The sequence below is a fragment of the Oncorhynchus tshawytscha genome, linkage group LG11, assembly GCF_018296145.1.
Source record: "Oncorhynchus tshawytscha isolate Ot180627B linkage group LG11, Otsh_v2.0, whole genome shotgun sequence".
Taxonomy (NCBI): Eukaryota; Metazoa; Chordata; class Actinopteri; order Salmoniformes; family Salmonidae; genus Oncorhynchus; species Oncorhynchus tshawytscha.
The window spans coordinates 22,538,681-22,559,549 of record NC_056439.1 but is presented as its reverse complement, the minus strand read 5'-3'; the positions used below and the strand labels follow the sequence as shown (position 1 = coordinate 22,559,549).

The 20,869-nt window shown below is 42.6% G+C and overlaps 1 protein-coding gene across 4 annotated transcripts in view; it reads left to right on the top strand.

Moving 5' to 3' along the window:
- Positions 1-20,869, top strand: part of LOC112262448 (neuronal PAS domain-containing protein 3-like) — a 349,807-nt gene that overhangs the window by 285,148 nt on the left and 43,790 nt on the right. For all 4 annotated transcript variants that reach the window (XM_042329924.1, XM_042329923.1, XM_042329925.1 and 1 more), the window contains one exon: positions 14,525-14,702. In XM_042329924.1, coding sequence (XP_042185858.1) covers positions 14,525-14,702 — 178 coding nt within the window. The remainder of the gene's footprint in view (positions 1-14,524; positions 14,703-20,869) is intronic.

The window sequence follows — 20,869 nt, the reverse complement described above, 5'->3', positions numbered from 1 at the left end:
ACTGACCACAAGACCCATTAACTGGCCAGCAGCTTTTCTCCCTGCGGAAGGGTCCTGTAGGAATATCCTGCTTGATTCCTCTGTCTCAATATTGAATGGTGCTGTACTTCCACAGACATTTGCAATGACGTTGAGATCTAATTGGGTAGCAAGACAGACAGACGTTCATGATAGAATGTCTATGATGACAGAGACTTAAGCAGCGATACGGATCAACTTGGTGTTACAGAGAATGTCATTCAACAGGATCCACTTAGATTTATAGTGATGCCGTTATACTGTCATGAGGGTGTGTTTATTTTCTTGTAGCATTAATAAAAGATGTGTCCCAAATGGCACCCTATTCGCTATGGGCCCTGGTCAAAAGTAGTGCTCTATAAAGGAAACAGGGTGCCACTTGGGGCAAAGATGAGGTCTGTCCGCATTGGATGTTCCTGAATTGTACCTCGTCAAAAAAAAAGAACAAAATATATATAGAGAGAGAGAAAGAAATGTAGTGATTGATAAAATATTTGGATTTGAAGCTGCTCTGTAGTGTCAAGTGCTATCTTTGTTCTGTGGATTAGGGGGCTAGCTTGCCGAGTTTGCCATTTGTGCGCTCCTTTGTGAGTTGTCTTCTGGTCTTTGCTGTCACAAGTTCTGAAGGTTGAAGAGAAAAGCGGTGTCAGAAAGCTGATTGGTAGCGCAGAATTTCTAAGACAATCTGAATCTTATATTCAGCTACTTTGCCACACTGGATTAGGATGATCTAAGAGGGCTTTGAGAGCCCGATACAAATCAGGCCAGGGAGAAAAAAAGCACAGGGGGAAATTTTTACCCTTTTTGTCCTTCGAAGTTAATTGTTAAAGTTATTTTCCCTCTCTCTCTCTCTCTTTCTCTCTCTCTCTCTCTCTCTCTCTCTCTCTCTCTCTGTTGTAAGAGCTGCTCTCTAGATACAAAAATGGAGTCGTTTTGTTCAGGCCTGTATTCTTTTTTTATAGATCTGTGGTAGAATAGACATACACAGGTACACACATGTATGCAGTAATATGTCTTGTCATCTCAAGTGTTAGTGTTTCTATCACTTGATTTTAAAGGGAAAAGAAATGTAAAGACTATTAGTACTATATGATGTTCTGTGCATAATATTATATGCATTTTTCTCCTTATTCCTCTCCACTTTCCTCTTCTAGAGGGCTACAATGAATGTCAGTTCTACTCTGTGAGTGTTACAGTGTTGGCCTGCACAGTGACTTTGCTTAGAATTCTCCGGTCAACAGATGAATACAGCACATTTCAGTTTAAATGATTGTTGATCAACCATCAAGAAAGTGTATTGCATTTGCAATTTGTTGTTAATGCAAGGAAATACTGTGAACTTTATCCTTTTAAAATCTGTCTGCGATATCTAATGTTCCAATAGTGATACAAGAGCATGAATCGAATATTTGTCAAAATGTCTAGAGTTAATTACTTGATTAAGTGAGTGATTGATTATTTGCTTTAGTGGGCATGGTACATTGTATGTGTAATGTTTAAGTCTGAAGATCTGTCTAGCACTGTAATTTATTATCAGTGATAATATATCAGGTCTGATTCAGTAGTATAGTATCCAGTCCTCTCCTCTCCAAGCATTCCATTTCTTGAAGTAGGCTTTAGTTGGGAGAGGAAGATTAAGGCCTCCTGGAGAAGTGGCACAATGCGGTATTAGAGACTGAAGAAAGAGAGAGAGAGGGGGGGAGAGAGGGGAGAGAGGACCGGAGGAAAGAAATAGAAAGAGAGAGAGAGACAGAGACAGAGAGAGAGAGAGAGAGAGAGAGAGAGAGAAAGGGGGAGAGGACAGGAGGAAAGAAATAGAGAAATAGAGAGAGAGAGAGAGAGAGAGAGAGAGAGAGAAAAAGAGAGAAAGAGAGAAAAAGGGGGGAGAGGACAGGAGGAAATAAATAGAGAAATAGAGAGAGAAGGACAGAAGAGACAGAGAGAGAGGAACAGAGAAAGAGAAGGAGACAGAGAGAGAAGGAGACAGAGAGAGAGAGAAGGAGACAGAGAGAGAGAGGAACAGAGAAAGAGAAGGAGACAGAGAGAGAGAGAAGGAGACAGAGAGAGAGAGGGAGACAGAGAGAGAGAAGGAGACAGAGAGAGAGAAGGAGACAGAGAGAGAGAGGAACAGAGAGAGAGGAACAGAGAAAGAGAAGGAGACAGAGAGAGAGAAGGAGACAGAGAGAGAAGGAGACAGAGAGAGAGAGAAGGAGACAGAGAGAGAGAGGAACAGAGAAAGAGAAGGAGACAGAGAGAGAGAGAAGGAGACAGAGAAAGAGAAGGAGACAGAGAGAGAAGGAGACAGAGAGAGAGAGAAGGAGACAGAGAGAGAGAGGAACAGAGAAAGAGAAGGAGACAGAGAGAGAGAGAAGGAGACAGAGAGAGAGAGGGAGACAGAGAGAGAGGAAGGAGACAGAGAGAGAGAAGGAGACAGAGAGAGAGAGAAGAACAGAGAGAGAGAACAGAGAAAGAGAAGGAGACAGAGAGAGAGAAGGAGACAGAGAGAGAAGGAGACAGAGAGAGAGAGAAGGAGACAGAGAGAGAGAGGAGACAGAGAAAGAGAAGGAGACAGAGAGAGAGAGAAGGAGACAGAGAAAGAGAAGGAGACAGAGAGAGAAGGAGACAGAGAGAGAGAGAAGGAGACAGAGAGAGAGAGGAACAGAGAAAGAGAAGGAGACAGAGAGAGAGAGAAGGAGACAGAGAGAGAGAGGGAGACAGAGAGAGAGAAGGAGACAGAGAGAGAGAAGGAGACGGAGAGAGAGAGGAACAGAGAGAGAGGAACAGAGAAAGAGAAGGAGACAGAGAGAGAGAAGGAGACAGAGAGAGAGGAACAGAGAGAGAGGAACAGAGAAAGAGAATGAGACAGAGAGAGAGAAAGGGGGGAGAGGATAGGAGGAAAGAAATAGATGAGAGAGAGGAACAGAGAGAGAGGAACAGAGAGAGAGAGAGAGAGAGAAAGGGGGAGAGGACAGGAGGAAAGAAATAGAGAGAGAGAGAGAGAGCGAGAGAGAGGGGAACAGAGAGAGAGGAACAGAGAAAGAGAAAGGGGGGAGAGGACAGGAGGAAAGAAATAGAGAGAGAGAGAAAGAGAAGGAGACAGAGAGAGACTGACTGCTTCTCCAATAAAACTGGAGCTTGGCTGTCACTGGCCTGTTGAAGGTTACTGTAATCTGGCCACTATAACAATACTTGGACTGGAGAAAGTCCTCTACAGTTAATGATGCAACTGTGATGTGTATTGCGTTGGCAAAAAGCAAACAGGGGGAGATTGAAGATAGTTTAACCCACATACATTTGGCAAGATACGGAACTTTTAAAAATTATTATTATAAGAAATATTTTTTTTAAATACAGGGACAGTGCACATTTATCAACATCAATATTACTGTGGGTTGGTGTTCAAACTCAATACTAGGATGGTGTTCTTAATATTTTGTCCACTCAGTGTATATGTATATATAGGAAGGTAAGGTCTTAGAAACATAAACAGTGTTAACCACCTTCTTCACCTGTTTTATGAAGGTCAAGTCCAAAATTATGCAGAGATACTTGAAGTTAGACTTTCAATTTCTCCTCATTGACAAGAACAGCTAATTGGGAAGGGTCAGTGATTTTCTTAGAAGTACATACAAACAGTCTTGTCAATATTTAAACCTAAGCAGCCATTTAGAGATGTGGACTATAGTTTCAGTTAACTTGTTAACATCTTGTCTGTTTTTTGAGTGTACATACAGTACGGTATCGTCTGCATACATCTGCATGTCAACTTGTGGGCAAGAAAGTGGGAGAGCATTTATATACAGTGCCTTGCGAAAGTATTCGGCCCCCTTGAACTTTGCGACCTTTTGCCACATTTCAGGCTTCAAACATAAAGATATAAAACTATATTTTTTTGTGAAGAATCAACAACAAGTGGGACACAATCATGAAGTGGAAAGACATTTATTGGATATTTCAAACTTTTTTAACAAATCAAAAACTGAAAAATTGGGCGTGCAAAATTATTCAGCCCCTTTACTTTCAGTGCAGCAAACTCTCTCCAGAAGTTCAGTGAGGATCTCTGAATGATCCAATGTTGACCTAAATGACTAATGATGATAAATACAATCCACCTGTGTGTAATCAAGTCTCCGTATAAATGCACCTGCACTGTGATAGTCTCAGAGGTCCGTTAAAAGCGCAGAGAGCATCATGAAGAACAAGGAACACATCAGGCAGGTCCGAGATACTGTTGTGAAGAAGTTTAAAGCCGGATTTGGATACAAAAAGATTTCCCAAGCTTTAAACATCCCAAGGAGCACTGTGCAAGCGATAATATTGAAATGGAAGGAGTATCAGACCACTGCAAATCTACCAAGACCTGGCCGTCCCTCTAAACTTTCAGCTCATACAAGGAGAAGACTGATCAGAGATGCAGCCAAGAGGCCCATGATCACTCTGGATGAACTGCAGAGATCTACAGCTGAGGTGGGAGACTCTGTCCATAGGACAACAATCAGTCGTATATTGCACAAATCTGGCCTTTATGGAAGAGTGGCAAGAAGAAAGCCATTTCTTAAAGATATCCATAAAAAGTGTCGTTTAAAGTTTGCCACAAGCCACCTGGGAGACACACCAAACATGTGGAAGAAGGTGCTCTGGTCAGATGAAACCAAAATTGAACTTTGGCAACAATGCAAAACGTTATGTTTGGCGTAAAAGCAACACAGCTCATCACCCTGAACACACCATCCCCACTGTCAAACATGGTGGTGGCAGCATCATGGTTTGGGCCTGCTTTTCTTCAGCAGGGACAGGGAAGATGGTTAAAATTGATGGGAAGATGGATGGAGCCAAATACAGGACCATTCTGGAAGAAAACCTGATGGAGTCTGCAAAAGACCTGAGACTGGGACGGAGATTTGTCTTCCAACAAGACAATGATCCAAAACATAAAGCAAAATCTACAATGGAATGGTTCAAAAATAAACATATCCAGGTGTTAGAATGGCCAAGTCAAAGTCCAGACCTGAATCCAATCGAGAATCTGTGGAAAGAACTGAAAACTGCTTTTCACCAATGCTCTCCATCCAACCTCACTGAGCTCGAGCTGTTTTGCAAGGAGGAATGGGAAACAATTTCAGTCTCTCGATGTGCAAAACTGATAGAGACATACCCCAAGCGACTTACGTATTAAGTATTAACTTAAGGGGGCTGAATAATTTTGCACGCCCAATTTTTCAGTTTTTGATTTGTTAAAAAAGTTTGAAATATCCTATAATTGTTGTTCCATTTCATGATTGTGTCCCACTTGTTGTTGATTCTTCACAAAAAATACAGTTTTATATCTTTATGTTTGAAGCCTGAAATGTGGCAAAAGGTCGCAAAGTTCAAGGGGGCCGAATACTTTCGCAAGGCACTGTAGATGGTAAACAGAGTGGGGCCTAATATTGACCCTTGTGGGACCCCAATGTTATAGTAAAGAGAGTCATGGAAAAAGAGAGAGGGAGAGGGAGCATCATCTGAGTGTATACAGTTCTGTTCTGTATGTCTGTTTGATTTGTGAAATTAGAAGACCTTGTCGTTGAGCTGCCAAATATTACTTTGCTGCCCTGAGCTTGGCAATGTCCACGTCATCTATCATTTTCTTACGATGGACTATGTTGGCATGGAAACTTTCCAAAAACCTTTTTAGTTTTTAAATTTTTTTGGTTCCTGAAAGCATTTGGGTTATTAGACAAATGAAGTATAAGGCCTTCTTTTCCTTTGCCGACTTGCTTTTCATTCCTGGCGCTGGTGCTTTTATCATAAGCACTAGATAGTCATTCATTTATAGAATCAACGCCGGGAACATCTTTTGTGATCTCATATTAAATTTCCCCCCGAATCCACCCCTTGGCAAAAATTACTCACATCGTTAAAAAATATTTAATTAGGCTGTAGTTTATACAGGCTCACGGGGGAGTGGTGATTTGCATGCAGCAGGTCGCCCTGCGTACTGTGTGAGGGAGATTGGATGTGAGAGGGGTTCTGCGGGTCACAGGCTCAGCCAAGGACTACCATTTGCCAAGGTCAGGCAGGTAGCCAGGTGCTTCCCCTGGGTCCCGTCCAGCACACAGAAAAGACAGCTCCAATTGCCCTTAATTACTGGCTTCCTTTAAGCCACTGGCTGTCTGTTTTTGTTTTAGAATACTCTCAGCTTCTGATGCCGACGATGCTGTAGTCATATCTCTGTTCCCCTTCCATTTGTTTTTGAACCAGGAGATACCCAGAGATATTCGCTCGGGCCCTGTTATTAGTTATTCTACGTGAGCGTGTGGTGTGATTACCACTCTGGCAGAGAAAACACACACATACGCAAACCGAAGATGGGTGCTGCTTTTGGTCTCTATCCAACATGACGCCAGGTTTATTTTCAACTGTAACACTTAAGAGCACAGGTCTCTTATTCTTCTGTCATTGGAGAGTTTTGAGGGTTTATTATCAAGGCTGGTGCGCCCTCCCTCTTATTTGGACAGCTGTTCCTAGAATAAGTCAGAAATTACAGTGCCTTCAGAAAGTATTCACACCCCTTTACTTTTTACACATTTTGTTGTGTTAGAAAGTAGGATTAAAACAGATTTACTTGTCTTTTTTCTGTCACCGATCAAAATACTCTAATGTCAAAATGGAAGAAAAATGTGAACATTTGTAACAACAAAAAAAACATGAAAAAAACACTAATATATCTTGATTAGATAAGTATTCAACCCCCTGAGTCTATACATGTTAGAATCACCTTTGGCAGTGATTACAGCTGTGTGTCTTTCTGAGCCCATGTTGGATTGTGCAACATTTGCCCATTATTCTTTTCAAAATGATTTAAGCTCTGTCAAGTTGGTTGTTGATCGCTACTAGACAACCATTTTCAGGTCTTGCCATAGATGTTCAATTAGATTTAAGTCAAAACTGTAACTCGGCCACTCAGGAACATTCACTGTCGTCTTGTAGATTTGGCCTTGTGTTTTAGGTTATTGTCCTGCTGAAAGGTGAATTCATCTCCCAGTGTCTGGTGGAAAGCAGACTTAACCAGGTTTTCCTCTAGGATTTAGCCTGTGCATAGTTACATTCCATTTATTTTTTATCCTGAAAAACTCCACAGTCCCTAACGATTACTAGCAAACCCATAACATGATGCAGCCACCACTATGCTTGAAAATATGGAGAGTGGTACTCCATAATGTGTTGTATTGGATTTGCCCGAACAAACATAAAGTTAATTATTTTGGCAAATTTTTTGCGCTCTTACTTTAGTGCCTTGGATGCATGTTTTGGAATATTTGTTATCTGTATAGCATTCCTTCTTTTCACTCTGTCAATTAATTTAGTATTGTGGAGTAACTACAATGTTGTTGATCCATCCTAAGTTTTTTCCATAAACAGCCATTAAACTCGGTAACTGTTTTATAGTCACTATTGGCCTAGTTTCTTTCCTCTCTGGTAACTGAGTTAGGAAGCACGCCTGTATTTTTGTAGAGACTGGGTTTATTGATACACCATAAAAAGTGTAATCAATAACTTTGCCTTGCTCAAAGTAATATTCATTGTCTGCTTTTATTTATTAATTTGTATCTACTAATAGGTGCCCTTCTTTGCGAGTTATTGGAAAGCCTCCCTGGTCTTTGTAGTTGAATCTGTGGTTGAAAGTCACTGCTCGACTGAGGGACCTTACAGATAATTGAATGTATGGGGTACAGAGATGAGCTAGTCATTCAAAAATCATGTTAAACACTATTATTGCACACAGAGTGAGTCCATGCAACTTATTGTGACTTAACCAAATTAACCACATGTTTACTTCTGATCTTATTTAGGCTTGCCATAACAAAGGGGTGGAATAGTTATTGACTCAAGACATTTCAGAGTTTCATTTTAAATTAATTTGTAAACATTTCGAAAAACATAATTCCACTTTGACATGATGGGGTATTGTGTGTATGCCAGTGACCCAAGAAATCTAAATCTGCAGTCAGCATGCCAATTGCACACTCCCTCAAAACTTGAGACATCTGTGGCAATTGTGTTGTTTGACAAAACTGCACATTTTAGAGTGACCTTTTATTGTCCCCAGCACAAGGTGCACCTGTGTACTGGTCATGCTTCTTGATATGCCACACCTGTCAGGTGAATGGATTTTTTTGGCAAAGGATAAATGCTCACTAACAGGGATGTAAACAAATGTGTGCACAAAATGTGAGAGAAATACGTTTTTTTATGCAAATGGAACATTTCTGGGATATTTTATTTCAGCTCATGAAACATGGGAGCAGCACTTTACATGTTGCATTTATATTTTTGTTTAGTTTAGTTAGCTCCGGCACTAGCTATTCAAACCCAACAAGAACAGCAGGAAACGGTCTTTTTTTCTACTTTCCTTCTTCTTTTTAAACTGCTGAGCTTTATGCCAAGTGTTATCAATGAGGGCAATGTAATATGAATCATTAATACAAGAGTAATTATACTCTATCAAACGTGTAATATTCCATTTAGCTAATGTTAAATGCGGTAATTAATTCTGAACCCTAGAGCCAACATCAATTTATTGGATTAGTACTTCACAAAGTCACACCGATATTTTAGACATGTGTGGAGGGAATTTTTAGTCATCTGTAATGTTTCTTTCCTCGTGGGATTGTCCTCTACAGCGCGTTCATATTTCATAATTTAATATGCATGTTTGAAGACTTGTTATTTATTTATTCATGATTTTACATACAGTTTACAGTTTTATTTGTAATTTTACATATGATAATTTTTCCTCATCTGAGTGTTGACTTAAATGGCTTTTAGTTTTTTTTAAATAAAGTGTCTGTAATGGAAAAAGGTTCCTTGTGCAGTCACAAGTTATCTTTCTGCCCCTCCTCGAGTCTTTGTGACAACACACAGTCTACCTGTCTCTGGGGGTTTCTAAAACATATACACACAGACATTTCATCATTTCAAGTCTGGCTCTTGATCATGCATGTGTTTCCCTGCTAAGGCCAGATCTGCCCTGATGGCGTCTGATGGCAGGCGTGATTATTACAAACAGGTTAAGCAGAGCAGAGCGGAGGTGAGGCACACACACACACACACACACACACACACACACACACACACACACACACACACACACACAAACACACAGACACTGCACTTGGTTGATGCCAGGGAGTAATTGTGTCATAATGAAGGGGTTGTCTCCTGGCAGAGGGGTCCCAGTGCTTTTGAACAGGGAGCGATGACAAACCCCTCAGGGTACAAAGGCAAGGGGTGGTTGGAGAGATGGGGGTGGAGGGGTGAGAGAGAGCGAGAGAGAGAGAGACGGAGAGAGAGAGAGAGAGAGAGAGAGAGAGAGGGGAGGCAGGCTGTCCATCATGTGATGATATTTGACAGTGGTGATTATTGCTTTGATGGAGCAGAACACTTAATAAAGGAAGATGACATTTCTGAAGCCCTACCTAATTAAGGGGCTTCCTTTTAAAACAAAGAAGTATGCCATTACGTCCTTTTTATGTTTGGTGGCGGTTGAATCAGATATTTTCATCATTAATATGAAACTCTACTAGGAAACTCATTAAGTGGTGTCCTTTTTACTTTTGAAAAGCATACAGTCCTCTTTTTCCTTTTTAATGTTTGGGTGAATCAGGTGTTTTATATGAATATCTTCTTTCCTTCCTTCCCGGGTCTGTCAGGTGTAATAGGCGTAGAGGGAGGTTCATGGGGGGGGAGATATTACTGCGTGACCTTCTACAGAATAAGCATGTTGCTAAGGGCGCCTGGCCCAGCCGTGCACCGGCCCTGACGATAGCTACCACACCAGCCTCATTTACAATGCAAACGCAGCTGCTGTAATCCAAGTGTCCTTTCTGCAATCACAGAGTATAATCTGTTGCCTCTCTTGTAATAGACAACACTGGCCACTTTACTGCCCACGACGCCACACAATGAATATTTGAGCCTATATTATTTCTCCCCCGGCTATGCATTGTTCTCATCTGGGCATCAGCAAAGATTAAGGCAGATGAGTGCATTGTTGAGCCACTTGTGTGGAAAAGGAGGCTCATTCTAATGCAGTTAAAATAGTCATTGGTCGTGTTCATGAATTATAATGGGCAACAAAAGGTTTGTCTGCCGCCAAAGCCTGTGAAAGAGAGATAGCTTTTGGTCTGATTCATCTCCATTCTGAAATAGATTTTAAAGCACTTTGTGTAATGCATTCACCAGCCAGTCAGCACTGGGCTGGCACATTCACGCCGACCGCACGGGCTACTGTCATCTCTTATTATTGTATCTTAATCCAATTATAAATGGGATCTCTCATCCTTAGTCCAGTAATCCATGCTAGAGTGTTGCTCTTTAGGTTAAACACTGATGTAAAATGGTCTCTCTTTTCTAAGGGGGGGGATGTGATTATGTCACTCCTTTGTCTAAGGGGAGATCCAGCCATTCGTAATCTGTAGGAGTTCCTAACCCCAGCCCAGCCACACGGCCTGGCCCCCTCAACCCTCTAGCCCCCTCCATCTCTATCCCCAGCCACCTCAGCATCCACCTCTCCAGCCCTCTGAGAGAATCTCATTCCCCCTTGTTCTAGTAGATAGATAGAAGCCAAAGGGTGTGTCCCAAATGGCACACTTTTCCCTGTATAGTGCACTACTTTTAACCAGAGCCCTATGGACCCTGGTCAAAACGTGGTGCACTGTAAAGGGAATAGGGTGCCGTTTGGGATGTAGAGGGAGACTCTGAGAAGACTTATTTGTAATGTATCGTCTTCTCCTTTCTGTTGCTTCCTTTTACTTCATCTAAAGATATATGCATTGTGTCATGATATCTCTAACAGAACTCTGTCTGTCTTTATCTAAAGATATATGGATTGTGTCATGATATCTCTAACAGAACTCTGTCTGTCTTTATCTAAAGATATATGGATTGTGTCATGATATCTCTAACAGAACTCTGTCTGTCTTTATCTAAAGATATATGCATTGTGTCATGATATCTCTAACAGAACCCTGTCTGTCTTTATCTAAAGATATATGCATTGTGTCATGATATCTCTAACAGAACTCTGTCTGTCTTTATCTAAAGATATATGGATTGTGTCATGATATCTCTAACAGAACTCTGTCTGTCTTTATCTAAAGATATATGCATTGTGTCATGATATCTCTAACAGAACCCTGTCTGTCTTTATCTAAAGATATATGCATTGTGTCATGATATCTCTAACAGAACTCTGTCTGTCTTTATCTAAAGATATATGCATTGTGTCATGATATCTCTAACAGAAATCTGTCTGTCTTTATCTAAAGATATATGCATTGTGTCATACGTGTGTAACAGTGATAACACCAAGTAAAACTGAAATGATATCTTAAAAGACAAATTATAAATATCCATTAACAAACTTCTTATAGCTTATTAGACACGTTTCCAATTCCTGAACACATACTACGTAAATAAAAAACAGCCATTTCTTAACAGAATCATGTCTATCTTTATCTAAAGATATACAGTGCATTCAGAAAGTATTCAGACCCCTTGACTTTTTCCACATTTTGTTACGTTCCTCATCAAACTACACACAATACCCCATAATGGCAAAGTGAAAATGTATAAAAAATGTATTAAAAAAATACAAAACAGAAATACCTTATTTACATAAGTATTCATAATTGACTCAAAATTGAGCTCAGGTGCATCCTGTTTCCATTGATCATCCTTGAGATGTTTCTACAACTTGATTGGAGTCCACCTGTGGTAAATTCAATTGATTGGACATGATTTGGAAAGACACACACCAGTCTATAAGGTTCCACAGTTGACAGTGCATGTCAGAGCAAAAAACCAAAGCCATGAGGTCGAAGGAATTGTCTGTAGAGCTCCGAGACAGGATTGTGTCAAGGCACAGATCTGGGGAAGGGTACCAAAACATGTCTGCAGCATTGAAGGTCAACATGTCTGCCTCCATCATTCTTAAATGGAAGAAGTTTGGAACCACCAACACTCTTCGTAGAGCTGGCTGCCCGGCCAAATCACTCCACCAATCAGCCCTTTATGGTAGAGTGGCCAGACGGAAGCCACTCCTCAGTAAAAGGCACACGACAGCCCGCTTGGAGTTTGCCAAGACGAACCCAAAGGACTCTGACTATGAGAAACAATATTCTCTGGTCTGATGAAACCAAGATTGAACTCTTTGGCCTGAATGCCAAGCGTCACATCTAGAGGAAACCAGGCACCATCCCTACGGTGAAGCATGGTGGTGGCAGCATGGGGCGGTGTAACTCAGTATTAGGAAGTTGTTCCTAATGTTTGTTATACTCAGTGTAAAATGTAAAAATGAAGCATGGTGGTGGCAGCATCATGCTCTGGGGATGTTTTTCCCGGCAGGGTCTAGGAGACTAGTCAGGATGGAGTGACAGATGAACGGAGCAAAGTACAGAGAGATCCTTGATGAAAACGTGCTCCAGAGGACCTCAGACTGGGATGAAGGTTAATCTTCCAACAGGACAGAGACCCTAAGCATACAGCCAAGACAAAGCAGGAGTGGCTTCAGGACAAGTCTCTGAATGTCCTAGAGTGGCCCAGCCAGAACCCAGACTTGAACCCGATCGAACATCTCTGGAGAGACCTGAAAATAGCTGTGCAGCGACGCTCCCCAACTAACCTGACAGAGCTTGAGAGGATCTACAGACAAGAATAGGAGAAACTCCCCAAATACAGGCGTGCCAAGCTTGTAGCGTCATACCCAAGAAGACTCAAGGCTGTAATCACTGCCAAAGGTGCTTCAACAATGTACTGAGTAAATTGTCTGAGTACTTATATAAATGTAATATTTTAGTGTTTTTAAAACCTGTTTTTGCTTTGTCATTATGGGGTATTGTGTGTAGATTGATGAAGGAAAAAACAATTTAATCAATTTAGAATAAGGCTGTAACGTAACAAAAGTGTACTTCCCGAAGGCACCGTATACATTGTGTCAGGATATCTTTACAGAACTATGTCTGTTTGCTGTGTACTGTCCTGCCTGGAAGTTCTTAGATACGCATGTGGACTGAAACATGTTGGAGAGACTCAGGGGTTTGTTGTTTTCATGACAGAAATGATTCAGAAGCTATTAAGCTATTACTATTAAATAGTCATGGCTTAGTGATACCATTTGATTAAACAATGGTATGGGTGGTTTTACCTTTGTGATGAAAAATGAAAAGACGTGATGACAAAAGTGTGCATGGGCATTGTTTTCCTGGCATACCGTCCAGTTGACCTCTACGAAATTATTAACGTCATGCTTTTCATTTCAAAGTTGGGACACTATCAAGTTGGACAACAGAGACCTCATTTGGTTTCATTCGTTTAGCGTGTCCTCTTGGTCAAGGACATCACTAAAACAAAGAAATAATAATGATAACATTGTTGGGTAATAGGTTTGTTTATCTTTGTTTTTCGTATCTACCTTCATGCATTTGCTAAACTTGCCTCACGCTTGATGTAAAAGCAGCCTATTCGACAGACAGAGGATGTTCATCCCATAAGAATGAGTAGATATAAGAATGAGTAGAATTTGAATGCCATGGTTAGAGGTTCTATATCTGTTCCACTCATTCTAATTCTATGGTTCATCATGCCATTTGATTCTAGTGAAACTATAGGCTATGTTCAACCACTTTCATCAGCCTGCTATATTTTATGGTTTTAATATGTTTAATTGATTTTAAGTCTTGGATAGACAGTAAGACACGCCCAAATACCTTGTAAATCGTAAACACATACAGCTACAACAGGAAGTTCACTTCACGGTATTGGTGTATCATTTCACTTCTTAATCATTGTTTCTGCTTGGGATGATAATTTATGAAGGACTAAATTGCTTAAAGGGATTTGACATTAAAGGGATTATTCCCATGTAATCCTCTGGTCCCAGTAGGCCCAACCTGATCAGTGAGCGCTGCATGGCCAAACACCACCAGCGCACTTTAGGAAATACCAACACACACACACACACACACACACAAACACACTGAAGGAAATACCAATGCCATGCAATTGGATATTCAAGAAGGGGGTTCGTATTAGAGGCAGAGACATATTAACAGCCTGCTGGTTTTCCTTGTCATCCCCAATTAACGATGGCAAATCCTGTTTTCATCCTAGTAAATGAGAGTGTTTAAAGGTTAGGGGATTTCATTTATTTCATTTTATAACTAAAGCAGCTTGTAATTTTCTATGGGTGTTAAGTTCGAATTTTGGGAGGGGGGTTAGAATTAGGAATGGGAATTGTGTTGTTACAGTATCCTGTATACCTCTGGAGACACACACACACACACACACACACACACACACACACACACACACACACACAGGTTCAGCCTATTAGGAGAGTAAAGGCTGTTGTAAAAACAAGACAACATACTCTGGACTGTTAGTATCTGTGTGTAGGTATGTGTGTGTGTGTGGGATGTTGCTGCATAAATACTAATAGTCCCTGTTCATGTCTTCCTCCCTGCAGGTGGAGCTGACAGGCAGCAGTGTGTTTGACTACGTCCACCCTGGCGACCACGTTGAGATGGCAGAGCAGCTGGGCATGAAGCTGCCTCCAGGCCGAGGCCTCCTCTCTCAGGGCACTGCCACAGAGGACGGCGCCAGCTCTGCCTCCTCCTCCTCACACGCAGAGACCCCCGAGCCAGGTGGGCTTTACAGGGCACCCGCCGCGGGCAAAGGGGGAGGAGAGGGAGGCAGATGGATGGGAGATGGTGGGGGGAGTAGGAGAGGGGAGAGTTGGGGATGGGTGGGAGATGGTGGGGGAGTGGGAGAGGGGAAGAGTTGGGGATGGATAGGAGACAGGGGGATGGGGTGGGAGATGGTGGGGGGAGTGGGAGAGTTGGGGATGGATATGAGACAGGGGGTGGGGTGGGAGATGGTGGGGGAGTGGGAGAGTTGGGGATGGGTATGAGACAGGGGGTGGGGTGGGAGATGGTGGGGGAGTGGGAGAGTTGGGGATGGATAGGAGACAGGGGGATGGGGTAGGAGATGGTGGGGGGAGTGGGAGAGTTGGGGATGGATAGGAGACAGGGGGATGGGGTGGGAGATGAGGGAGACAGTGTAGAGGGGGATGGGGTGGCTTTTAATGAAAAAAACTGATTGGTGTTAACATTAGAACGAAATGTGCCATCTTCAACATGGTTTCAAAAGGGAGAGCTTTTGGCATTTTTATGCTGTTTTGTAATTGCTTTACTTTGGATATTTGAAAAGCTATTATGAGTTTGGGTGTTTGGCTGGCATACCTGATTTTGTTATTGTTTTTACAATAGAGTACAGACAGTTTAGACCATGTCAGTACTGAGTTGCTGCATTTTATCCTTGTAGTGTCAAGTAAGAACAACAGTAGATTCATTTGGCTGTTGACTCACTCTCAGACCAGTCTGTGGGGGGTTTCTGTAATGAAGGGTGTGTGTGTGAGACATGATACGTCTGATGAGTGTCTCCAGCAATGCCCCAGATCCTCACAGGGACAGTGGAGAGAGAGACTGTGAAGCCCAGCCGTACTGTAACACAAGCTTACCCGCCCTGCCTCCTTCCCCAATTTAATTAGAGAAGGAATTGTATAGAAGGAATGAAAAGAGGTGACATTCCTCATTGGGATTCTTTTCAGGCCTGTTATAGGCTTTGCCTTCCAAATGTTCCCATTTTCATTGTGTTGTACTGATGATAATTTAAGTATTAGGGGAAAATCCATTTATAAATTAAACAAAATGACTTGATATCCATCAGTCCCTTAGTTCATCAAGCTGTTCAAACAGGAGGAAGATTGGCTGGTCGGCCCGGGTCTTCGGAGAGACTCAGTAATTAGATCTGCGAAGGATTTATTCTTTGCTGATTGGGGCTTTAAATTAATTGAAGTTCCACATTTGTGGTTTTGTCCTTTTCGTGCCTTTTTTCCCCGGCAGGAGATATTTCACACTGGCAGAGCAGCGGAAGAAGAGAGGAGAGGGAGAGACTGTGTAGGAGTGCTTTCCAATGTTCATTTCTTTGGCGAGGAGAGAGAGAGAGAAAAATAAAGAGGGTATCTAATGAGCGTTAGGGCTCCTGACATTGAGATTTATTTGTGTACACAGGGACTCATTATGAATGGGCTGTAGGAACAGAAAAAGGGCACCCAACACTTTCCCACCTCCACCACTTCCTGTCCCTTTCTCCTTTTTCTCCCTCGCTCTCTGTCTCTTTCTCTCTCTCTCTCTCTCCTCTCTCTCTCTCCTCTCTCTCTCTGGCAGCCAAGTGAAAGAGAAAGCGGGCAGTGTTTAAGGGAATGCCAGGTTTTTCCATCCTCTTGTCACCTCCCACTTTACCCGTAAACACACACACACACACACACACACACAGACATCGACCCCCCCCACCCACACACCCACACACCCACACACCCACACACACACACACACACACACACACCCACACACACACACACACACACACACACACCCCACACACACACACACACACACACACACACACACACACACACACACACACACACACAACTCCACCACAGAGTGCCTGTTGTACATCCTCTCTCAGCTCCACCAACAGGGATGTCACATCTTCTTCCCCAGCCATACCTGCAGGATATAATAGTGTTATCAACAGTCTATTTTGCATACATGCAGCAGACTGGGATTCCTCCCCCTTCTCCTCTCAAGGGCGTGTCAGCTTGGTAATAAAGCTGTGAGTGGGGTGTGTGTACGTGTCTGAGCAGACAGTCTTTTTCTTGGAAATAGTAATCCTGGGTGTTTGTCAACAAGGTTTCTTCGTTAAGTATGAGAGTGGAGCGAGATGCACTAGCGATATGATTATTTACATTTGAGGGTTAAGTGCCCTGCTCAAGGGCACATCGACAGATATAGTTTTTAACCTAGACGGCTCTGGGTTTCTAACAAGTGATCTCTCGGTTTTTCTTCTATTTGTATTATAGGAAGAATCATTTGGGGGGGGGTCATTTTCTGAGTAAAGATTGCAGGAAGGGAATAGAGGTCATTGAATATTTCACCCAATCAAGACGACAATATGGGTTAATAAATATACAGTTTTGCCTTTTACGATGCCAGTATAAAATCGTTTTCAATAGTTGTAGTGTTGCTACATACAAATGCACATGAAGTATTTTGGCCCAATCAAAGCAAAGCTTTGTTTGTTTACACTGAGATTCTGGAGAGGCACAAATGACAACTTCTTTTTCAATATATTTCTATCCATCAGTCTTCCTCAGGTCACACTCAGGAGTCATTTATTGATTGGTATTCATTTGAACTCCCAGTAATGTTCCCCCCACAACAATCCTACGTAGCATGTCTCTCCATATGAATGTTTTGGAACGTTTACGCCACTGTCTAAGGAGGAGACGCAATTAAGTTTCACTTTTTAACTTCATATGTGGGCAGCGGAGCTCTCGCATTAAAAACAGCATTTTCTATTCTATTTTCTATTCTTACCACAGGGAGCGGTGTCCAGTCAAGGTAGTGCAGTTCAGTCTGACATCATTCAAATGAGTTCAACAATATTCTGTTCATTTAGGTGTAAAAAGAAAACTAATTGACATAAATAGTTCATTATGTGTCACAACAGTCTTAATTGTCCAAGGCATTGACTTATGTAAGGATCATAAGTCCTTGATTATTGTTGCTAATTATGCTATTAGTACACTGAATGTGAATAATTCGGTGTAATTGTACACATTTATCATAATTAGGAATTTGCCAAAGTTATTGTCATCTACATTTTACATCATGTAAAGGACAATTATCATTAGTTTCTCAAAAGATAGAGCGGCTGTGGAGCTGTGGGCAGTCGTGCTGGATGGGCTGGGGTGTATGTGTTGGACAGTGTTTTGTGTATACTGTATGTGTTAGGCAGTGTGTGTATATGCGCTAGGCAGTGTGTGTGTGTGTGTGTGTATGTGTGTGTGCGAGTATGTGTGTGTGTGCGTGGACCTGGTGAACTCCTATCCCAGTAGGTTAGACCTTTGATTTGTGTGGAACCTCCTCTATAGCCTTTAACAGGTGTCTGCTGTGTGTGACATTTGAAATGCAAATAAAGCTCTTTGCCAAAAGCCCCAGAATCTACCCTTGACAAGCCAGAGCAACCCCCTCTCACACACACACACACAAACAAACACACACACCCGGTGTGAGGGTCTGAGTCGAGGGCAGGGTTCTCCACCTTGGTATGTGTAGAAAAATAACGGTCAGAAAACTCCATAGACATGCACTGATTGTGCAAATTCATATTCACACTTTTATTATGGATTTGCAAATGTGCTTCAATGAATTAAATAAAACCACTTTAACAAAGAAAGACTAAGTACGGTGCAATTATTATATTACAAAATTATTATACTAAAGCAAAAATGAGCCATTTTAAAAACGGGCGTGCTCTCCTACTTTAATTGGATTTTTCAGAGTACATAATGAGCAATCAGAGACTATTATTAGTAGACTTTTCTAATGACTTTTTTAACTAAGACTAGAGGAGGTGGATGTTCTGTTTACAATAGGGCATGAAAAAAGGTAATGGAAGAGTTGACTGACGACATAAGATCTCACTGCTCCGATGTGAAATACATCTCCTCATCCTCCACGTGAATATCTCTCATAGATAAAGATTTTAATATCATGTAGGTTGAAATCAAACTTCTGAAGTGATATGTATAATTGAGAATATTATTTGACTACAGAGATCTGCTCTGCGCGCGTGTGTGTGTGTGTGTGTGTGTGTGTGTGTGTGTGTGTGTGTGTGTGTGTGTGTGTGTGTGTGTGTGTGTGTGTGTGTGTGTGTGTGTGTGTGTGTGTGTGTGTGTGTGTGTGTGTGTGTGTGTTTGAATTATCCCCAGCCCCAGCTATTGTCCTGGGAAATAGGAGAGGAAGGAAACAATGACCTCCACCTGTTCTTGTGAATTAATGTTAGCCAGGAGAGGATGGGAGAGGAGGGTAGAGGAGAGGAGAGGAGGGTAGAGAGGAGGGTAGAGGAGAGGAGGGTAGAGGAGAGGAGAGGAGGGTAGAGGAGGGTAGAGGAGGGTAGAGGAGGGTAGAGGAGACGAGGGTAGAGGAGAGGAGGGGAGAGGAGAGGAGAGGAGAGGAGAGGAGAGGAGAGGAGAGGAGAGGAGAGGAGAGGAGAGGAGAGGAGAGGAGAGGAGAGGAGAGGAGAGGAGAGGAGAGAGGGGGAGAGGAGGGTAGAGGAGGGTAGAGGAGGGTAGAGGAGACGAGGGTAGAGGAGAGGAGAGGAGGGTAGAGGAGAGGAGAGGAGCGGAGTGTAGAGGAGAGGAGGGTAGAGGAGGGTAGAGGAGCGGAGGGTAGAGGAGATGAGGGGAGAGGAGGGGAGAGGAGCTAGCGTCTTCTCTGGTCCTGTTGGAGGAAGGGTGGGGGTGTAGGAGGGTGGTTGAGTTAGGCCAGGCTCTCCTCCTGGCTGATAGACCTGCTGGAGGAAGGGTGGGGGTGTAGGAGGGTGGTTGAGTTAGGCCAGGCTCTCCTCCTGGCTGATAGACCTGCTGGAGGAAGGGTGGGGGTGTAGGAGGGTGGTTGAGTTAGGCCAGGCTCTCCTCCTGGCTGATAGACCTGCTGGAGCTGTTTATAAAGAGCGCAGACACACGCGCGCGCGCACACACACACACACACACACACACACACACACACACACACACACACACACACACACACACACACACACACACACACACACACACACACACACCCTCTCTCACTGTCGCTCCTGGCCACAGTCAGCCAGAGAGGAAGTCTTCAGAGAGGTCCAGGGGCTGATATGCAGCCAGGTTGGCTGTGTTGGAGTCGTGTATAGAGGCTGGTTGGATAGGGTGGCAGGTTGGCTGTGTTGGGGTCATGTGTGCTCAGATGTGATACTCTTACACAGGGGCAGCTGTCACAGATTTGTATCTACCATACTGCCGTCCTGCCTCATTTATAGTCTGCTGGTGAAATTGCTCTCTTTTAGATGTCTTGTAGCCCAGAGTCCATATTGTTCTTTGGTGGTGTGGGCAGCAAGGCAATACCATGCAGTCATATTGTACAGGCTATATGTGGAGTGTACATTTCACAGATGTGTATGTTCACAATTGTTGTGAAGGGTTTAACATGGCATGTTGTGACGGTGAATACTGTAACTGGTGGCTGGTGACAGTGGATCCCGTCCCAGTTCATTCCAGCCCTGTCTAGCAACATCAACCAGCTTCGGTTTATTCTCCCTCACGTCTCCCTCTGATTAGGAATGCAAATCCAAGTGTTTTGTTCATCTGTCTCTGTCAATACGAGGATATATTCAATTAAATAAACATCAGTCTTTGTTGTGATGCCCCCCTTCTCTTTCTTTTTATCTATAGAAACAGTCAGTCGACAAAGCAGACAGAGCTTATGTTGCTTAGAATGGAAATGCCAATGGAAATAAGGAAATGTGTTGCGTCTTGTGTGCTCACCAGGAAATATGATATTTGCTGTCCAATATTTATTATTTGAAACATGCCTGTGACAAAGATTTCTGGATTTAGCGTTTGATTTTCATGTCGGTTATTTTCAATAAGGAGATAGGAAGTGGGATTTATGCTAGTTTCCTGTGACTGTGAGATGTGGTCTCCATCCCAAATGGTCCCCTATTGCCTACATGGGCCCTGGTCAAAAGCAGTGCACTAAATAGGGAATAGGGTTCCATGTGGGACACAGTAGTGGACTGTGCTGTGGCTTTGAGTTCAGAGCAACTCTTTTTTCTTTATTATTATAAAGAAAGTCCCTTAGGGGATCCCACTTCCTGCCGTGGTAATTCCAACAAACTTAAGGTCAAGAGAGCAGGATAATTC